The 22,584-nt window shown below is 36.4% G+C and overlaps 1 protein-coding gene across 3 annotated transcripts in view; it reads right to left on the reverse strand.

Moving 5' to 3' along the window:
* Window positions 1-21,339, reverse strand: part of LOC131407269 (protein FRA10AC1) — a 30,677-nt gene extending 9,338 nt beyond the window's left edge. The window contains exons 1-12 of one of the 3 annotated variants that reach the window (XM_058543563.1): window positions 20,444-20,573; window positions 20,269-20,338; window positions 18,327-18,403; window positions 16,916-17,011; window positions 16,737-16,782; window positions 14,016-14,092; window positions 12,849-12,932; window positions 12,182-12,266; window positions 9,989-10,034; window positions 7,823-7,936; window positions 6,615-6,657; window positions 4,021-4,139 (exon numbers count right to left, since the gene is read on the reverse strand). In XM_058543563.1, the coding sequence (XP_058399546.1) occupies window positions 4,021-4,139; window positions 6,615-6,657; window positions 7,823-7,936; window positions 9,989-10,034; window positions 12,182-12,266; window positions 12,849-12,932; window positions 14,016-14,092; window positions 16,737-16,782; window positions 16,916-17,011; window positions 18,327-18,403 (787 nt within the window). In that variant the 5' untranslated portion in view covers window positions 20,269-20,338; window positions 20,444-20,573. Of the gene's footprint in view, window positions 1-4,020; window positions 4,140-6,614; window positions 6,658-7,822; window positions 7,937-9,988; window positions 10,035-12,181; window positions 12,267-12,848; window positions 12,933-14,015; window positions 14,093-16,736; window positions 16,783-16,915; window positions 17,012-18,326; window positions 18,404-20,268; window positions 20,339-20,443; window positions 20,575-21,318 lie in introns of those variants that run through there. The other 2 variants (XM_058543562.1, XM_058543561.1) reach the window with 2 other exon arrangements.
* Window positions 21,340-22,584: the final 1,245 nt, after the last annotated feature.

Here is a 22,584-nt window from a genome sequence, read left to right on the forward strand (position 1 = left end):
CAGTGAGGGAAATGGAAACAGAAAAGTACTGAAGATCTGTTAACGTAATTTTTAAAAATCATCACTATTCAGAGTCTCCTGAAATAAGACCTCAGTGGAAATATTTCTGAAGGCTGCTAAATCAAAAAAGGATTGATAACAGACAGAGAGTAACAATTTCTCCAACTTCCCTGGATAGGAGGTCTCATAAGCCAAAGCTGAGGTATGAATGGCCCCTTTAAGGCCAGACCAAGAGAGTGCGAGAACTACAGGGTAAAGACTCCAAAGAGAGCAGCAACTGCTTTATATTATTTCTTCACTCCTCCTTATTTCCTAGTCATCAGAGAGAGCATATAAAAACATAGCTAAGCTTCTGGCGGCAAAAGAAACGTATTCTGTCATCTCTGTCATATGAGGAACACAATACCTGCTTCCAAATGTCTATACGTTAAAAAAGAGGTTAGGCTTACTCTGGTGGCCTAAGGATATAATTGGAACCAAAGGGAAGAAGTTGTAGGTTTGGGCTGAATGTAAGAGAAACCTGCTAGCAATTACTACTATCTAAAATGTAAAGGAATCTTTTGGATGGTAGTGGGTTCCTTGTCCCTGGAGGTGTTGAAGCAAAAGCAGAACAAGTATGTGATATAGAGCAGTGCATCTCAAACTTAATTGTGCACATGAATCATCCTGTGAACTTAGAGTGCAACTGTAATTCAGGAGATCTGGAAGGGTGTGAGATTACACATTTCTAACAAGCTCACAAGTGACAATGCCAGAGGACCAAACTTGGAAGAGCAAAACCATTGAATATCTTTTCGATCATGACTCCAGGGCTGATCTCTGATGTTCCTTTCGATACTGAGAAACTGGTTGATTTCACTGATTCACTTACTCACCTAACATTTACAGAATGCCTTCTATGTGGAATAAGCTCTGTGCTTAGGAATTGGAGATAAAGAATTAAACGAGTCACACAGTCCCTTCCTTAACAGAAAATAAACAAATTATTCCAAGGGTGGTATGTATTTCTAAAGGAGAAGTGCAGGGTGCTATTGGAATGTGTAACAGGGACTTAACCTTGCCTGGAAGAGTGGGGTGAAGGGAGTCAGGAAAGGCCTTCCCAAGGAACTGAGCTGGGGGATGGGATGGGGTGGTGGCGAGAGGGGTAAGATCCTGAACTTTCTGCTAAGACAGTCTACCTAAGTACCTTGTTCTGCTCATACCTCCCAAAGCAGACTGGTCCTCAAAGTCAAGCTATTGATCTTTCTTACATTTCCTCTCCACCCCTTCGTTCAGCCATCTAGCGATCCAATTATCTATCCATCCATCCACTTATTTAACATTCTGTATGAGAGTAACCTGAAGCCATGTGAGTAGATGGGATCACACAGGGAGAACAGAGAGAGAAGAGAGGTTCTGTAAGAGCCTTGAGCAACTCCAACACCCTAGAGTGAGACTGAGGATGAACTATAGTCAAAAGAGGCTGAGGCGAGGCTAGAAAGACAGAAAGAAAATCAAGAGAGTAGATTGTTTTGAGAAGGTGTGTCAATAGTCCAAATGCAGCTGAGATATTAAGCATTTATCAATTACTATACAAGTTTGGGCCAAATTAAGGTGGTCTGGCAAGAGAGTATCACATCAAGATCAACCTAGTCTCAGATGATCCCAGATAAGAAGATATTAAAGAGTTCCACGTGGTTTTCCTAAAAGTGTGCTAAAATGTTGTCATTTTCTGCTTTATACCATAGAAGCTGAAAAAAGAGAACTATATCTTGCACTCTCTGCTATCAAAGGTGCTCTGAATTAAGAATAAATAAGAAACAGATGTCTCAATTCCACTTCACTTTGGTTTTTCTATCCCTGAGGTTGCCCTAAAACAATCTTCAAAGTCTTTCATTTTCTCATTCTTTATTTTTATGCCTAACACGTGCTAATGGGGTGCTGGCAATACACCAATGAACACAGCGGACAGAATCCTTGCTCTCCTTGGGGTTTTATGTAACTGTCATATGTGTAATAAAAGAAAAGTTCCTTTATTACATTATAAAGGATAATATACTATGTGATACCATTATAAATGGGACTCCTAATTTAGATTTGTGGTCAGGGATGGAGTCAGGAAAGGATCTCTGAGGAAGCAACATTTAAGCTCAGACCTGAAGGATGAGTTACGATGGGACTAGGGGTTTTAGGAAGAGAGGCAGCAGCATCTATGTAGTCCCTAAATGGAAATAAGCTTGGCATTTTCTAGAAATTGAAGGGTTATGTGGGTGGAGTGTGAAAGTGAGGTGGAGAGTGGGAAGAAAGAAGCGCTGTATGCCAGATCTTATAGAGACTTTGAGCTCTGTCCAGATTTTGGTTATATCCTAAGAACAACAGGAAATCATTGTTTTAGCAAGAATGGATTAAGGAGAGGGAAGGTGGGATGACGAGACAGTGGCAGAACCAGTAAGGAGAATATAGAGGTAGCCTAGATGACAAAACATGGTGGTTTGAACAAGGGTGAGAAAGAACTTGAGAAATATATATTCTGGAAGTAAAACTGATAGAACTTGGTGACAAATTAAACATAAATAATGAGAAAAAAGAAGGCATCAAGGATAATTCCAAGATTTCTGATATCAGTTTTTAGGCTGACAGAGGCGTCATCTACTGAAACATGGAACACTAAAGGAAAAACATCTAGGAGGAAGATCACATGCATATATATGTATAATCTGAGGGGTCCAACTCCACCCTCATCCCAAGTATCCAGCTACCTAATTACCTGTTTTGAAGGTACTGAATTAACTTTTACAAGGTTGGGATTAGTTCTTCTTTAACTTGGAATATGCAATGATTAACACAGTATCATACTATGATATGAAACTAACAATATTACATAATACAATAATGAATGCAACAAAATTCTCAAACATGATACATTAAATATTGTACTAGCACATGAGGATAAATAAAAATTTTTAAAACTTCAAATTAGATTTTCACATTTAGTAATTAAAATTTATTTTGGAGGTGGGAAATGATTAAGATAGAGACAAAAAGGCATTCTGCTTCAAATACTATTTCTCAATAAACAATAGAATACCAGTATTTTCCTCTCATCATCTATCAATTTTACCAAGTCTAAAACTTAGTGATACTATATGCTTGAATATATTATGATATGCAAGAGGAAAAACAAATGCACATAAGAATGTAACATAGCTAATGATCTTCATAGCCGGAGCAAGGGAGCCCTCTCCTGTCCAAGTATTATGTTAGCATTGGCCTGAATCTAATTCAGTCTACTATTACCTACCTAACAGTCTGATTCAGTTTAAGTTATAGCCAATTTGACTCAACTCAATATGGACTGAAAAAACAACTAGCAGTAACCTTCATGATAGATAACTATGTGCCAAGTACCATGTAAACTGCTCACGTGCATCATCTAATTTCAACTTCTGAACAATCCTATGAACTAGGTATTATTATCATGACCATTTTATACATGAAGATTAAGGCTTAGAGAGTTTAAGGACTGCTGAGGAAGAAGTTAAGTGGTTGATTGATGGATTTGAATTTAATAATTATTTATGAAATGTATGTGCACAGCACCATGCTAGGTTCTGAGGACACATATGCATCAATCTCTATCACTTCAAGAAGGTCATAAGCTAGTGAGAAAATCACACAGACCATGACAATTGAAATCATAATGTTGTAATTTTATACTGAATTACAGATTATGTACTGTTTTACAGTGTTCAAAGTGTCCTTCACATTTTTATTTGATTCTCCACAATAAGCTCAAGTAGTACAGAGGCCAGGTATTCATATCATTCCTATTTACATGAGGAAAGTAAAACTCAAGAAGTTCAGTGACTTGCTCAAGGTAACAAGTCTATAAGTGACAAAGCCAGAACTTAGTTTCCTTTCAACTACTATAAAACAGTATTCTAAATGTATTCACCAATTAAATTCTACATTTGCCACATATGGAGATTACACTTCATGTTCAGAAATGTGAGTAGATATTATATCTTAATTTCCTTTTACCTTTATCCTTTTTCTTGGAGGTCTCTTCTGCAGAAGATAATCTGGATTTTTTATGTGATAACTCTTCACAATCTTTTTTGGTTTTACCCTTTCTTTTTTTTGACTTGACTTCTTTTCTCCTTTATGTTGAACAACATAAAATTAAAGTTAACTTTTTCAACTGACCTTTACAAAAAATAAAACCAATGAGCAAAAAAATCAAATCAGTTAAAGTACATATTTTAAGAGCGTAATTTACATAATAAGGAACCCTTAAATGAGTCTGTAAGTATTTTAGGTTAGTAGGTAAATTAAGACAATTCTGTAAGATAATGAAGCCTGAATAGTGAGACAAAGAATTATTTTTTGTAAGTTCTGTATACAAACCTTGGAAAATATAAATCAGTTTTACACATTTCCTCCTTTTTATAGTCTATCATTTAGCCATTTAAAAGAAAATTACAAAAAAAAATTTTATTTCTTTCCACATAATTCATATCTACCTATACTTTGAAAAAACAGAAAACAAGAAGAAACCACTTTAACAGTTCTAAACTACCAGGAAATAGAAAACTCTTCTCTTAGGAATAAAAGAATATAGTAAAGGTATAATGGAATGAGGACGGGTTATTATTAACTCATATGTCCACTTTAGACCATTTATCCTTTTACTGCTATAGCTTTCTCTCGTCTAGGCCAGGTTTACAAGGTTGCTAGTACCACAATTGGCAAGCAATTGATTTGAATTGGTTAAGAAAACTCATACTAAGTCGGAAAAGGTGATAAGGCTGAAACTGGGACTGGGAAGGAGGATGAAGAGATAAGAGAGGATTACTTTAAGAAACTTGCTGGGGCCGGCCCGGTGGCTTAGCCGTTAAGTGCATGCGCTCTGTTACTGGTGGCCCGGGTTCGGATCCCGGGTGCGCACCCACGCACCACTTCTCGGGCCATGCTGAGGCTGCGTCCCACATACAGCAACTAGAAGGATGTGCAACTATGACATACAACTATCTACTGGGGCTTTGGGGGGAAAAAAAAGAGGAGGAGGATTGGCAATAGATGTTAGCTCAGAGCCGGTCTTCCTCAGCAAAAAAACAGGAGGATTAGCATGGATGTTAGCTCAGGGCTGATCTTCCTCACAAAAAAAAAAAAAAAGAAGAAGAAAGTGAAAAGGCAAGAAATGGAGTGAAAAAAATTAAAAAAAAAAAAAAAAAGAAACTTGCTTATCAGACCTTCCAAATTAAGGCACTTACGGGCTGGCCCCATGGTGTAGCGGTTATGTGAGTGCACTCTGCTGCTGGCAGCCCGGGTTCAGATCCCGGGCACGCACCGATGCACCGCTTATCAGGCCATGCTGTGGCGGCATCCCACATAAAGTGGAGGAAGAGGAGGAAGATGGAAAGGATGTTAGCTCAGGGCCAGTCTTCCTCAGCAAAAAAAGGAGGATTGGCATGGATGTTAGCTCAGGGCTGATCTTCCTCTCTCTCACACACACACACACACACACACACACACACACAAAAGGCACTTACACCAAATGCTATAATACTATTTACGACAGCAACCACTTTTTGCCTAAGAATCATTTCAAATTTGAAATGAAGCTCAAAAGTCAAGGTCAAAAAAATATCTCTGGGATCTTTCAGTATGATTGATGGAGAGAAGAAATAGAAGTTTAGGCTATTCAAGTAATCTAAAAATTCTGCTAATTTTAAGAATTAAAAATTATTAATTATTTAATATTTATTTTTAATAGCTAAAATACTAGGTAGGGCACATCGATAACAGAGCTGATTTTAAAATTAATATACTAACATATACAAAGTTGCAGAACCTTACTGTTGCACTTTCAACTGTTATTTGGACATGAAACCCAACGACCACAATCACATAGATCTTGTCTGAACATCTTCAAAGCCAGGGACTCCACTATTCCTGACTTACCATATGCCAGACACTATGTCATGCACTTTACAAGCACTTTCATTTAATCCCCAAAATAACTTTAGTATTCTCATTTTTAGAGATGAAAAAATTCAGTCTTACAGAGGTTAAGTAGCTTACCCAAAAAGACAACTAGCAAGTGGAGTAGCTGAGACAAATAGAAAGGTGTATGATCTCAAAGCCCATGATCTCACATATGCTGCACATCACAGAACACTGATACTCCTCCCCCATTCAATATGGTAGACACATTCTAGCTCATTCAATAGGAGCCTGATTTCAACATCTGAAATGAGTACAGAGGTGTATAACCCTTTGTCAGATGACAAACTCCAATTGAAACACTGTTTAAATGAGACCTAATAGTCACTTTATGAAGATCTGCTTTATAATATAGTTTCTAAGAATATTATGGTATCTGAACGTTGACTCCAACTAAAAATTTACCACCCTGCACAGGCTTTCACATTTAAAACTGCTTGGCTAGAGTAAGGCGTGGCAAACTTTCAGTTCCCTGGTTTATGTGGTCATACAGTAATGCTAAATACTCTATACAATCAACTAATTAAACCATCAACCATTCAAATCTACATTTACACATCCAGTGCAGATAAGTGACTATGTCCAAGATTATTCAACATTAACAATAGTATTTTAAAAGATAATATTACCTGTGACAAAAATTTAATTTAAAGGAACATTCTGGGCACAATCCTGGAAAAAAAATTTAACACCACTGAATCACTAAATTTGAATAACTGCACTGCTACTCTACTTTTAATAGCACAATTTCTCAATTTTACTTATATTCCTTTATTATAAGACGGGAAATAAATAATCTGAAGAAAACAATCTGATCTCCATCTCAAAAAATGCATATATGTAATAAAAATGACATTACAATGCTTGAAGAATTGAAACTATTCTAACATTACTTTAGAAAAATGTGCTGTCAATTTATTCTAAAAGCAAACTGTGTTTCATAGGCAGCATTAACGTGCATCTCACATCCAAGATATCTAATAACAACAGTGTGGGTTCAGTCATTTCCTCTGAAGCGCTCTAAGAGTTTTCAAATGGAAAACAGCTTTTCAAAAAGTTCCTCAATTGTGGCCTCTTCTTTCATCTTAATTTCAGTTCACACAAGTTCACTTTTCCTCATGAGCACTGCCAGGAGGAACTCAGAAACCAATCTTGGTGTGCGTTAAGCAGAATATGAGGAAATTCTTGACTTCTATCTGGAGTGGGCAGAAAACTCTGAGGGCACATTTATTTAGGTCTCAGAGAAAGTTGTTAACGTACTGGAGAGAAGTCGACATAAGACGAGCTTAGGAAAAAAAAAAGAATGAACAATAGATTCTAAAACATGCATATTACGAGAAACCACTGTATTCTGGGGTATCACCCTAAGCTTTTAAGACTGATATCAAGAACAATTATGGCCCCTGAAAATTTTTTCTTTATGGACACAATCAAAGAGAATGTATTTATTTACTATCCACACCACAACAACATTGCTATCAGCTAACCGGAGATTTTACATTGCCTTTTCTGATACTCTGAGTCTCACTCTGCATTGACATTCTCATTAACTTGACATTCTCAAGTTAATGAGAAGAGGTCTTCAATTTACAAATTACTGTTTTACATTTGGCATTAGAACTGTTTCACCTAAACATCACCATAACCCTGAGAATATTAAAATTTTGGGCTCAAAAGTTCTTTGCAACTTTGGGAAGCCCTGAGAAAAAAAGAGCACTTCCAGGAAGATACATTAAAATTTTTTAATTGAATCTTAAATTAGACTATATATTTTTAAATTTAAATTATTAGATAAACTTTGAAGAAATCAATCATATCCCACCTAAAGTTAACTTACTTAATTTAACAAGGGCATTTCTCTTTTCACCATGCTCAATATAACCAAAATTAACTTCCCAACTCTTTAAGCCTTCTTTTTTATCACAACATTTATTTCCACAGAAAAACTGGCCTGCAAAACAGAAAGGAATGTTAGCTATGATAGTTGGTGACAATATGTATACAATTTGGTATTATCTCTGACATTTGCCCTTAACATACATAAATTCTTAGTTCTATAAAGTCAGCATTAAAAAACAACTGACCACAATAATTACAGTATTCTCAACAAATGTGTATACAAGTATCATCAGATCAAAGAGCTGAATGAACTATTTACAAAAAAATCAGTCACAGAATTCTTGCTCGATAGATTGATTGTTTACATTTAGATACAGAGTTTTAGTGACTCCCTGTTGGGGAATCTTATACTTTGGAAAATGGGAGTACTAAAAGAGTATACTCACTAATCCCTAAAAAAAATAAAACTATTTTCCAAAGTACATGCACCTACACCTGGGTGAATCCTTTTCAATATTTAATAATACTAAAATTGATTAAAATTGACATTTTTAAGTATTAACATGATGGTATCTACTTTAAGTACCAGCATAAAACGGCATTTAAAGCACATTTTAAAATGCGGGTACTTTAGCTCTAAATTTTAGAATCACTTGACACTAAAATCAGCCACATTACCATGTCCGCTGTATATTAAAACCTGCAAAAAAAGACTAACATTGATGATCCACGAGGGAAAAAAGGAAGAAGAAACTACTCAACAATTTTTAACTTTGACAGAAAGAGACAAGATCAAACTTTTATTTGTAAAAACAAAGAAAAATTTACATCTAAATAATTTGCATCAACAGGAACCTGAATTTTTCTGAAAAAGAAATTACCAAAATGAATTTTGAAAATTATCAGTCCAAAAGGCTGATAACTTTTTTAAATTGGCATTTTTTACTCATTTCAAATGAATACTTCACTAAATCTGTATATGTTTAGTAACGGCTCTACTGTTAAAACAGCAACAAAATTATAACTTTGTAAATCACAATAACAGTTTCTCTCCCCTTCCCAACTAATCCTTTTTTCAGTTATATAAACTTAGAGAATGTCTATGAATTGTTTTTAAAGGCAGCATTACTTACCATTCTCTGAAAATTCCATTCAACAAGAGGATAAAATTTTAAAATTGTGATAGACATTTCAATATCTCTCATTGTTTTAGGTAAAACACCAACTAAAGTGTAATCCTAAGAAAAGTTAAAAATAGCTTTAAATTTCTTCTTTTTCCTTCTCCTCTAGAGTAACTTCAGGGCTGATCCTTTACTATCTAAAGAAAAAAATTCCCACTATTTAATTTTGTTTTATTGCCTATACAATTTCACACCTGACATAGACATCCAATTTATGGAAGACGTTTATGAGCCACACTGGTGGCATAAATGTTTAATCATTTTAAAATGTAACCTTTATTTTAGTTTAAACAATTTTTTAAGTTATTAGTTTAAAATTATTTCCTAAACGCTCCTATATATAGTTTTCAGAAACATTAACACTTAAAAATGCAATTATCAATCAACAGCTAATTTTATAGCACGAATACCATATCTCTATACTAATAGATATTAAATTTTCAGAAAAATTTTATGACTAGATTAAACAATGTATAGAAAAAGCATTTAGTGACTGCCTACCAAATGTCTGGTCTTTTGTTGTAAGACTAAATATTTGGGCTCAATTTCAGTGACTCCCCAAAATAAGAACTAGCCTGGCCAAAAATTCTATTAGGTTCAAAGTGATATCTAATTTCTACTTTCAAAACGTGGAGTTGACTGGAATACAGTAATATCAACTCATTATTCCAAAAATTGATGAGAAAAACTCAAGTGTTTATCTACTGATAATCTCCTTGCTATGAAATCTTTAACTCTTAAAACATTTTCTACTTATCCTCAATTGAATGTTCTAAAAGCAAAAATTCTAAAGGTAAAAATCACTAATGCATTATATTTTGACCTTTGCTAGTAATATATCATGAATACACTTTCTCTAATTTTACTTTTGTAAATAATCATTTATCATATATTAGGAATAATCTTACTCAGTGACTTCAATTCAATAATATAACAAAATAATCTTATCCTATTAAAAAGTAAAATTAAAAAAAAAGAATTACCTTTTCCTGAAATTACCTCTTTTTCTACTCGCCACCTAAATCCAAACTGATGAGGAAAAAAACATTTATGCCAGAGTAAATTTAAATATTATTTAAGTTGTATATAAATCTAAACTTCGAGCCAACAATTGATATAATGACATGTACCAACCTAAAAAGTAAAACTAATTCCCTTCATGATAGCTTTTTCTCTCGCTATCGGATTCAGGTACTTAAAAACACATTTGAACAATTACCAACTTATCTGTTAAGGAAAAATCTTCTTTACTTTTAAACTACCTATTAAAAGTTATAGTTGCCAGGTTTAGGTATCTTACCTAAATTAATATAAAAATATATCCTGTTCTATGACATTGACAGGAAAAAAAAAAAAAGAGGGTATGCTCCAGTAAAGAGGCAGTATACTATAGTGCAAGAGAGTGCAGCCTTTGGAGTCAGGCTGTTTGGGGTTATGTCTTAGCTCCACCACTTAACAGCTGTTATAATACTGGACAAGCTATTTAACCAATTTGTGCCTCAGTTTCCTCATATGTAAAGTAGAGATAATACGAATACCTACTTCTTTGGGTTAAGAGGTTTAAATGGGACAATACATATAAAGTACTTAAACTAGTACCTGGTACATAGTACACAAGGGTTAGCAAACTATGGCCCACAGGCCTGCTGCCTATTGTTATAAATAAAGTTTTATTGGAACACAATCACACCCACCCATTCACGTGTGGCTTTTTTCCCACTGTCTTTGTGTAAATAAAACTAGGAGAAAATGCATTCTAGTAAGGAAAACAAAGGCACTACTCTAACTTTCTCCAACACCTCAAACATGGTATGCCAAAAAACAATTATATTTCCCCACAAAAAAGATCCCCCTTGTACGTGTGGGGCAGGGGGTATACGGGAAATCTCTATACTTTCCCCTCGATTTTGCTGGGAACTTAAAACTGCTCTAAAACAATAAAATCTTAATTAAAAAAAAAACCCCCTCCCTCCATATTTCCTATTTCTCTAGTATTCATCTTCAAAACCTGCTAGTCATATCTGATTTCTTACTCCCACTTACTCTTCTATTTAACTACTCATCATATCCTAAAAAGAAAATATAATTTGTTTCAAGATTATCCTCTTCAAAATATGACTTTCAGTCATATACGGTGTTTTCTTTAAATGCACAATACAAATATTTAATTATTTATTCATATACACCTTCTCCCCTCAACTAGACTATAGGTTTTTTTCAAAGGGAGACATCATGTTTTAATCCACAGCACCCAGCCCAGCCCTCAGTAAATACTGAAGAACAATTAACAAATGAGCCAGGGTTGAAAAAGCTGCTCTGTTACGTCCTCCTAGAGAAACATACTGCACGCTCAACTTGCAGTGGAGTAACTTCAAGTAACTCCAACTGCTGTGGTGCTTTCTGGATTTGATATAGTCAATAAGTGGTACTGAGATGAGAGCTAGCTCACAAGAAACAGAGGGAGTCTTTGGGATACACCACAGGCATGGTCTTGTAAACAGGGTTATAAAAATGGACACTACTATTATCTATAAGAATATTACGAATATTTCTTAATACAAATGCATACTACCTAAAACATACAGATTTATGCAACTTCAAACTGAGATCCCCTCTCATTTCAAACTGAGATCATCCGTTTCTGGGTCACCTTCTCTAGCCACAAATGCAAAATTTGAGATAGGAATAAAAATCATTTTAATGTGGGAACGGAAATCTGCCATTACTAATTAGCACTGATAAGTGTTAATTTTACTAGAATAGACACTTATATAACAGATGTGCATCTGCCTTTTTATAAATGGCACTCAATCTGAAAAAAAAAGCCTATCAATTTCAAATATCGTCTGTGGAACAAGACATCATTCTGCAGTGTCAAATCATTCATTAGAATCACTAGAGGCTCTAGAAAACAGAATGAAACAGGATCCAGCAGCCACTTGTGTTTAATTTTAGACTTTTCAGGCCTCAGCTCACAAAGCATCCTTGACTAAGGACCCCTTTGTAAATTCCATAGCTGCAGATGTTAAATGGTCCAAATGATACTTCATAGATGTAGGACAACTTAGATTTGAATTAGCATCTTTAAAAGAATAATGTGGGGCATGACAGTATAATAAAAAATTAATACTGTACTTGAATCAAAACCTTCTTCTATAAATATTTGGAAGGCATACCTTATTTTCTTTGTATCTACTGAGATCTGCTATGCAGTATTCCTTGAATAATTTATCATAGTATTTCTTTGCAAGTTTCTTCTCCCTAGATCCATTAAAAAAATACAAATCTTATACATTTAGAAATTCACCCGTAATTTGCTACTTGGAAGCAATGTCAAATAACGCATATGATATAAATGTTTTAAAAGAGGCCTATTACTCACATGTGCATAGAGCATCTGAATATTAACTATCAATAGTGGTTTTCCCAGGGAGGGAAACTGGAAGACTGACAGTCAGAAATGAGAAGGAGATTTACTCTTCACTTTTTACCCTTTGTATTGTCTGAATTTTTAAAACCATTTTCAGGTATTACTTTTTCCCAAAATGTTTTAAAAATTTACGAAGAAATATATTACAGGACAACACAATATTGTAAAAATGTTATAAATTATTTCTTAAAGACAAAGTGAAGCGACAAGAAGTCAGTTAAAACTGCTAAAAGTCACCAACAGAACCAAACCAGATTCAGTAATCCGAGGCATAGCTTTATGTCCTTGATTGAGAACTGTTCTATGCAGGGGCTGAATGCCTCGGACAGGTGACAACGTAAGACAACACTCCAAGAGTAGGAAAGATAGGACTAAAGCATCTGACGCCTTGTGCCTCAGATGGCTAAAATTACCAATTCATGTCCATTTCATCCTCCTCATTCCATAGGAATCTATGATTTTCTCGTATAACATCCATGTCTGTCTTGTCATTTTCCCTGGAAAATAAAACTATTTCAATGTAATATAAACACAAAATTAGTTAAATTTAGGAGGTGAAACAGTTCTATGAGATTTTTGAAAATCTGAGTAAAAATACAATACGCAAAGATAGTTTTATGTGTATGTATATATGTACATATATTTATAAAAACTGTTTCGGTATTTTCAAAAGGCACCTATAAAGAGTGCCGCCACAGAAGCAAGTAAATGGATAGGAATCCATCCGTCTCTAGCAGTGGTTTCAACTATACAAATGGTGCTAAATTACCAGAGCTTGGATGAGAAATCTGAATAAACACTAAATGGATAAGGAAAAAAGAATGAAAATAAGTTTCAGAATCTAAAAAAAGTCAATAGTAACACCATCCTATTGAGATCTAATGTAAAAAATATGTGAAGAGTTTTCCATACCTCCTTTTACTACAGCGTGCTAGGAAGACTGAGTAAGGGAGGAAGAGAGTTGAAGGGGATGATTTTTCAAGATGCTAACAGTTTGAGGGTAGAACAAGGGATTGTTGGGGAATATAGGCTAAACTGAGAGAGGAGGTAAGTTTGGCGTAGATGAGAAGGTATAAAATTTTTTAGGGCTATACCACCTCAGAAGATTGTTAAGTCAGAGAAAAAAAACCCACACAAAACCAAGAGGCTCTGACAGAACAGCCTCAAATATAGAAAGGAATTTCACGTGCGGGAAATATTAGAGTGAGTTTTCTTGTTTCCCTACCTTTTAAAAAGCATTGTTAAAAAACACTGAGGTCTAAAAAGTTCACTATTTCAAAGATCCTTGCAAAAAAAAAAAAAATTTACTACATAATCAGGCGCATGAGCATTCCTCACATATCCTATTATTGCCAGGGGCAGATCTGGCTCAGCCAGCTACCTGAGGCCTGCTGCCAGAGAAAGAGGATTCACAACGGATGAGCTACTTAGCCAGAAGCTATGGATGGCCTCTCCACTTTATGATATAACAAGGAAACTGGATTAGAAAGCAGCGGTGAATGACAGGATCAAAAGGCACAGTAGGTATAGGTCTTTAAATACCATCCCCTCCCATTCTGTGTAAACCTCATGACACTTACCCCGATCGCCTAAAGTCTTCTTTCTTGCCACCATAGTATAAAATATAGTCATTTACAAACTTTGTATGCCTTTGATACTGAAATGCAAAAAATTAAGGATTTTATTTGCTCAGTTCTTCTTCTGTGTCCATGACATATTAGTAAGTAGGAAAAAGAAACATAGTACGAGTCTATTTAGTTTTTCTAAATATGCAAATATGTACTATATATGCTTATAAATTCAAAAAGATCTAAAAGGGTAAATATTAAACTGTTAAGAGTGAACATTTTAGAGTAGAGGGGCTTTCACTTTCTACTGAATACCATTTATATTGTTTTGAACATTTTTCAAGCACATACTACTCTTGAGATAACATATATCTCCACTCAGGGAGAAAGAGAGCTTCCTATTCTATTGCTGAACCACATACAGCCTCATACCACCAGTCATCTTCATCTTCACAATACGAAAAATAAATTATAGTTTCTAAGATTAAAGGTAAGGAGAATTTACCCTTCATTATTATAAAATATAGTTTAGCTATTCCAGTAATGATAAAGCTTCTAAAACAGAAGACACAACTTTTATGATATTAAATCCTAACATGAGCGTTTCAAAAAGAATATAAGAAATCAGATGTTGTTTTCATACTTTCTTTTAATATTAAAAGAATCCACAGTCATGTTTATTTTCAATGCAGTATAACAAGATATATGAGCATTTTACTTTTTGTTTTAAAAAGTTCAATGGGGGGCCGGCCCTGTGGTGTAGTTGTTAAGTTCGGCACACTCCGCGTCGGTAGCCCAGGTTCGTGGGTTTGGATCGCACGCACGGATCTATACCACTCATCAGCCATTCTGTGGCGGTGACCCACATACAAAATAGAGGAAGACTGACACAGATGTTAGCTCAGGGCTAATCTTCCTCAGAAAAAAAAAAAAGTTCAATGGTACTCTCTCCAGAGCTGAACATGCACATAACAGAACTGACCTCATCTATAAGACTGTCTGTGACTACACCCTATTACATTAAAACTAAATAGTGATTTAATTGATCATAATGTGTCCTAATAGAATACTGAATCAGAACATGATACTTCCAAAGCTGGCAACAAAACAGTTAACATTTCAGAAAGGAAAAAAAGAAAAGACAGATATCCCAAGATCTGGGTTCTAGCTCTTGGTCTATTGCTAACTGGTCATGTGACCATGGCAAGTCACTTAAATCTTTTAGAGCTGGGGTCAGCCAACTTCTTCTGTAAATGGTAAACATGCAGGCCATATGATCTCTGTTGCAACTGCTCAGCTCTGCCATTTTAGCATGCAAGTAGGCATAGCTAACATCTAAATGAATAAGCATAGCTGTGTTCCAATAAAACATTATTTACGGAAATAGGTGGTGGACGGGACTTCACTTCCAGGAAGATGGAGTAGACAAAGATGTACTCCTCTCTATTCTTCCCACTAAGAACAAGTAAAAACCTTGGAAATTATATATAAAACAAACAAAAGAAGCCTCAGAAAGGTGGAGAAAAGAAGGCATACCAGCTAGGGACCTCAGGACCCATGGTATGACATGGTGGTGCATTCCCCAGGTTTTCTTTTTGCCTCATACATCCCAGACTTGGAGGTGAGGAAGCTGGCAACCTCGAAACGCCAACAAGCACAGAAAAAAAAAGTCCCAACAAAAGCCTGCTCTAACCGAATAACCAAGAGAGAGGAAGCCTAACAAGACAGGTAACTTTTAGACGATAAGTACTCTACTCCAGCCAGACAATCCAGAAAAAACTGTGGCCCCACCTCCACCCCTTCCAGAAAAGGGGACCTAGACACCCTCACCAGGCTGCAACTAGATGCGCCAGCACCCCCAACTGAGCAGTGTCAAAGAAGGCAGAGTAGACGTTCAAATGATAAAGGAACAAGTAGCAGATGAGATCCACGGGAAAGCTAAGCTATTGGGTTAGGCTATAAGAGGAATAAATAAATTGGTGACAAGAGAGAACGTCTATAACTTAAAGAAAAGAATTAGGAATGATAAAGTGAAACAACTACACGTAGGAGGTGTATCTAATTGACATTGTCTCCTTCTCCCAATCTTGACCATAGTAATTAATATCCAGAAATACTTCGGGTCTTGCTTGGCCTCTCTTTCATTCTCCAATATTCCTAACAGTAATATGGATGGCCAGTAGTAGCAGTTAGTGTAACGAGCCACAGTCTTATCAAAAAGTTGAGCTGAGATATGACTACAACAGAGCAGCAAGGTATAGCTTAAAGACAGGCCAAGTCACACCTGAGAGTTGAAGCCACAGCAGGCCTGAGGACAGTCCACAGACAGACCTACTTTTAAATACAAGTTTTACAAAGACCTTAAATAGCCAAGAAACAGGTAGGAAGAAAATAAGAGTTAAAATCAGACTGAAGATAAGAGTAGTATAACATAAGAAACGTTGAGAGCATGGCAAAAACACGTTGGAAAAAATATTTGCAAGTTTGTGGACTTTGTAAATCAATTTTTAGAACATTAGTAACGTGTTTTATTATTTTTTGTCTCTAAATCTGTCTTATATATTAGTAAAAGAGAACTGTACTCAAAAGTATAAATGGCAAAATTCCACATCAATAAACACTTGTCTTTAAAAATAAAATATAGATCTATCTGACTTCACAAGATTTTATGAAATAAAAAAGATTTTTAAATATTCTATTAGTTATAAAAATCTAGAAATATAAAAAGGATACAGCATCCATAGCTATGAGATGAAACCTTCTATTTCTTGCTTCTTCCCTGTTAAGACAAATTCTATTTTAAGCAAATTCAAATGTCTATATTCTAATTAATATAATCAAATCCCCAAGTCTCTGAGTTTACAAAAACATCTTAAACCAAAAAAAAAGGAATACACATTGAAATACTATACCTATCCAGCAATTCTGCTGCAACTTGTTTATGGGCCACTTTTCCATGTTTTTCTTTCTGAAATGGCTTTTTGAGCAGTAAATCATCTTCAACTGTCCTGGTTTGTCAAGAAGAAAAATTATTAAGAGTGCATTTTTCCCAACCCTATTTCTTTGTATTTTCATAACTGAAACATGTTTTAAACAATTCAAGTCTTAATTTTAAAGACTCACCATCTTTAATGAGACATTTTATGTCTCCTTAAACAGCTTAATTAATATCTTAACTTCATTTAATACCTATAAAATGGAGAAGATGAAACTAAATGCACGGGTTCTGGTGTCAGATCACCTAGGTTCCTGGGTTTAAATTCTGGCTCTGTCATTCACTGTCTTAATTTTAAATAAAGATTAAGTTATTTAATTTCTTTGTGCCGCAATTTTCCTGTTGTAAGGTAGAGATAATGAAGCTTTTGGTAATTGATAACATGGAAAAAGAAGGGCTAATTATAGATGATATAGACTATAGATGATCAGCCCTCGCTATGTAGATAAATATAACCCTAGAGCAGAGAAGACTATCCAACTAGATTTGCTCAAATTCTATTCCTACAAAGTAGTATTTCTGAATGAAAAATCTAGAAAATGTAAAGCATCATAAAACGTAAATTATAACTATTTCTCTTCTTTTGGTTATTCATGAAGACTGAGTACCTGACAAAAATGTTCAGTCCCCATCAGTATACCTAACTGCACTCAGTGTAAAGTAATAAACCAAGTTTTATAAGTTTGGTTAACATGAATCAGTCAACCATTCCTAAGTTAATGAATAAAATCAAGTTTCTAAGCACTGAAAGCTGAAAACACTGCCCCTAAACACAGCAACTCCACCGAGATGTCGCCTCCTTCGAAGGTCCAGGCTTTATCTGCTGACAGTTCTTGTCCCTCCAATTCAATAAAAACTTCCACAAGCTCCTTCCCGTGACTACTTAGTCTGCTCATTCACAAAACCGCAGGAATTGTGCTGCATCACAGTCTCATCCTCCACACTAACCTCATTTTGAAGTCAAGTACCAGCAAAGAGACCACCAACTAAGCCCCTTCTTACCTCTGACAATCACAAGTAAAAAGTCCTTGATGGTTAAATGAAAAATGGATGCAACAGGGAAATGTAACAGCTTTAATTGATTTTTTCCCCCTGCTTCCCTTTCCATAAACCCCTTCACAGTATAAATATTATTTTCTTATTTTGCACACAACTGTTGTCAAATTTTTGAGTCAAATTCATTATAGTTTATTGAACAAAAATTCGTTCAATAGAGCATCATTGTCTTCACAAGCAAGCACAATCCCAAAACTTTCAATATTATTTATTTATACCTCATCTCAATCTAGAAAGGATCAGAAAACACAGATCAATAAAAAATTACTTACCTTTTTTTCCTTTTGCTAGATTCTCCACCATGTTCATCATCACTAAAATCAGAGTCATAGCCTCCATGACCATGCATCTGTAAATAAGCATAAAACCAGTTACTTAGAACCTAAGTTGCCCATAGTTCAGGAAACAAAATAGTCCAAAAATAAGTTATCTTTAAAAGCCACAATAGCTTTAAAGGATCATGATGAGTATATCACTGCTCGTGGGCTATCCAGCCATCTAAAACTTTCATTCACTTTGAAATAACAGACTTACCCTTTAGAAAATGAATCAACATTTTTCACCTTAATTACCATTAGGCCAACAAGGAAATCTGCTCTTTGACCTTTCCATTGAAAACCAGGTCTAGAAGCTGCCATGTGACTGCACACAAGTTTTAGTAATGCTTCATTTTTATTTCACTAGAATATTAACAGTTGCTGTGTACTTACCATCAACTTTGTTCCAGACATTATGCTATGTACTTTACTGTACGTATGTTACATACTTTACTGGAACTTTGTTCCAGACATTATGCTACATAATTTAATGCTTCTAATTCTGCAAGTTAGGAAGTATTATCTCCATTTCAGAGATGAAATCAAGGACAAACAAGGTTAAGTAAATCAATTATACAGAGCAAATAAGTGGCTAAGCTGATCTACTGGATTCTTAAGCCCATGATTTCAACTACTCCAAACCGCCTCTATGGAATATGCTAACATTTTGATTATTATATTCCATTAGACTCACTGTATTTGTGAACAGTGCACTACCAACTGATGAAAATTTTCCTCTTTTTTTCAACTCATGAGGAGACTTCCTTTTTCTTTAAAACCTAGTTTTTTCAAGGTAAACCACCTTGCCCTCTGGCCTAGTCAACTTTATCTTGTTTCAATTCATTTTTTAACTGAAATTCTTAAAAACAGTGAAGGATCTCAACTGTCATTCAGTTGTGTTGGAAGAAGCTCCTGGTTTCAGCATTACATTGAATTTGGGACACATTTTAACGGGGGACAGATGGATTATTTGACTATTTGATGTCATAAATACCCAATTCATATGGCTAAAAGGCACCAGTTCGGGTCAAATGATATATCAATTTTTTTAAAGTTTAATATTCACTATAGCAGGTACAGCAGGAAAAAAAAGAAAGATCTCCCAGAACCTCACTATAATGGACCCAAGACAAAAGATGTTTCTAGTCCTGGCTAGACTTGAATAAATTATATCATCTCTTTGGGATTCATCTGCTGAATAAGGGGGCTATATCATATAATCCTCAAATCCTATGAGTCTGTGATCTCACTACAATTCTATTTTCAAACGTAGGTGTGTGGGTGTCTAGCTCTTTTCCTGTCCCACAGAATTCGAGGGAGGAAGGCGCTAGCCAAGGTTAGAGGTGAAGGTTGGAAGGCCTCAGTTCCAACTCTACCCTCGCTTACATTTGCCACCACCTTACAAACACACCTGGATCTCACACCCTTTATCATGTCAACCCCTTGTTCCAGCTGTCTTAGCACATCTGTTCAAGCCACACTAGCCTCTCATCCCTTCACATCTTGATGAGGGACAACCACGCTGCGGAGCTTAGAGATATGTTCTGGGATCAGCCTTCCAGAACGCAAATCCTGGCTCCGCACTTTCCATTTGTCTTTCTTTGGGCATGTTCCTTAACCTCTCTGGGCCTCAGTTTCCCCTATAAAATGAGGCTAAGAAGAGTACTGGTCTCATAGGACTGGACATTAAATGAGTCACCTAACATAAAGAGTTTTAAAAAAGTGTCTGGTACAGCAAAACCCTGTAAATGTTAACTCTCATCACCATCTTGTTCCCTCACCCCGCGACACCACCCCCCACCCTTGCTCCCCTGCTCCCGTTTCTTTCTTCTCTGGCGGTTTCATCCATCCTATACCCATCTCAATTCAGTAGTGGCACTAAAAAGCTCTCACTCACTTCGGACTACGAATCAACTGACAAGGGCCGAGAGAAATTCGAGAAGGGAGACGCCGAGTGTCTCCAGAATCTGTCACCAAAAAAAAAAAAAGATAATCAACTAGTAGCATATGAGGAACAAGTTTCGAGGTCCTGCTCCCCGACCCCAAATACACTCATAGCCCTTCTCACACACCCCTTCCCTCCTCCCGGCTCTGCCAAGTTGCCCGCTGAGTCGTCGTTTCCTCCTTTCGCAGCGGCTGCAGCGACGACCCCCGGCCTGAGCGAGCCGCTGCAGGGCCAGCCCGGTCCGCGCCGGCCGCGCAGCCTCCCCACCGCCTCCGCCCGCTCCCCGCCTCTCCCGCTCTTCCCTACGGATCCCGACTGGGCTCTGCTTCCGGTCCGGCTCGGCCGCGTGTCACACTTAAATGACACCGTCCCCGCGCGCGCCGACCTTGTGCTACAGCCAAAAGAGCCCCGGGAAACAAGGGCAGCGGGAGAACAGGGCCGGAAGGGGAGGCAGAGGCTTCTTGCTTTCTTGACGTCGCCGCCTTCAGTTTTTCCCTTCCGTTCCCTTTTCGGGAGCCCGGCATCTAATATCGTGTGGCACTGCTCGCACTAAGCCCACGCCCCTTGGTTGAAAATGTTTTGTCTTGGAACAAAACCGTGCCTGCATATCACCTTCCGTCCTCTTTCTAGTAACCTTAGTAACGCCTCCTCGGAGCATCCTGCCTGAGCGCCTCAGTCTCCGCTCTGCCTCTCCTCCCCCTCCTCCCCTCTAATAAAACAGTTCTCATAATTAGAACAAAAATAACTTTCCTTCGTTTCACCACCCACACAATAGATACCGATCCAAATGCAGTGCTGGTGGCGGAGGAGCACATGGAACATGTGAGGAAAGGAAGAACAGGGGATGGGGGGATTTCACAGGGTCGCGGATTCCCTGCACACAGGCGACCTGGCACGTGTGAAAAAGGATCCAAAATAGTTCCTTGACAAAGAAAAAGAAAAGAAAGCAGGCAGGGAAAGTTAAATTATTTTAAGCTCCACCGCGTTCTCCCTGTGTTTTACCTTTGCCACATTATGATGCCCCATCCTGCTGTTATGTCTTGTCTCTCTCCGGCTGAAGCTATTCATCTGTGCCTCCCCCTCAGTACCCAACACGGTTCCTAGGAAATCTCAAGCGCTGATTAAGTATTCGTTGAGTTGAACTGGCACGCCACTGACTTTTACAGCAGCCCCATTTTAGGGAAAACCTTGCCACTTATACACATTCATCATTTTACGTCTTTTGCACTAAATAGTAGATAACAATATCCTTATAGGTTCAAGGCCCCCTTCTATCCCTGACAGTAAATTATAGATACACCCTGCTTTACCCAGTGCAGTGAATGTGATCTTTAAAATCTGTAAGTTAAATTATTTTAAATTCAATTATTTCAAAATGTAATCGGATTATACTTCAATAAAAACGTTTATTCAAAAAATTCAAAGCAATAGGAAGCCTGAAAATTTAACATTATACTATATTGAATTATTTTGTCAAGCAGTTCCTTTTTTAATAAATATCTAAAATATACATTTAGTTCTTTTATTTATTAATAAAACCAAACACACCTGTACTTTGTGTTCAATTTACTTTCTACCAATATTTGACATTTAATAGCATTTTTCTTACATGTCAAAATATGCCATTCTTAGTATATTTTTGTCTGTTGCTTCATTTTACTCTTACAACAAGCCTGTGCTGCCATGGTATTAGCCCCATTTTGCACATGAGAAATAGAAGCATAGAAGTTAAAGCCACAGACGTGGTGACGGTCTAGAACTGGGAGTATTTGTCTGTTTACAAGACCCTGTTTTCTCTCTGTCTCTCTCTGGGTCTCTCTCTCTGTCAATTTCGGTCTCTCTCTCTCTTTTTTTTAACTCAATGATTGTGTGGGAAGTAGCTTCTGGTTCTAACATCTTAAGAATTTCCGATATGTTGCTACCAGATCATTCAGCCAAAGATTTGCATTTTTCCCCTTGAGGCAGCAATTATTGAAAGAGAAAAAATAGAAAATATATGTTAGGGATAGATCACATGATCTGAACTAAAAAGAATTAATACAGGATAGAAAACCTACCTGATCAGGAAATCTCAAGTTAACAATTATAGCTCAACTATAAGAAATACAAATATTAAGTGCCTGCTCTGCCCTGTCCTAGTCATCAGGTGTTACAAATACCTAAAAGCCACTCCTTACTCTTGAAGGTTGACTAGTAAGAAAGAAAGAATATATAGAATAATAACAACAGTATATCCTATCATATGCCAAATGCCTAGTAAATGGCATG

This window comes from Diceros bicornis, chromosome 6, assembly GCF_020826845.1.
Source record: "Diceros bicornis minor isolate mBicDic1 chromosome 6, mDicBic1.mat.cur, whole genome shotgun sequence".
NCBI classification, from domain to species: domain Eukaryota; kingdom Metazoa; phylum Chordata; class Mammalia; order Perissodactyla; family Rhinocerotidae; genus Diceros; species Diceros bicornis.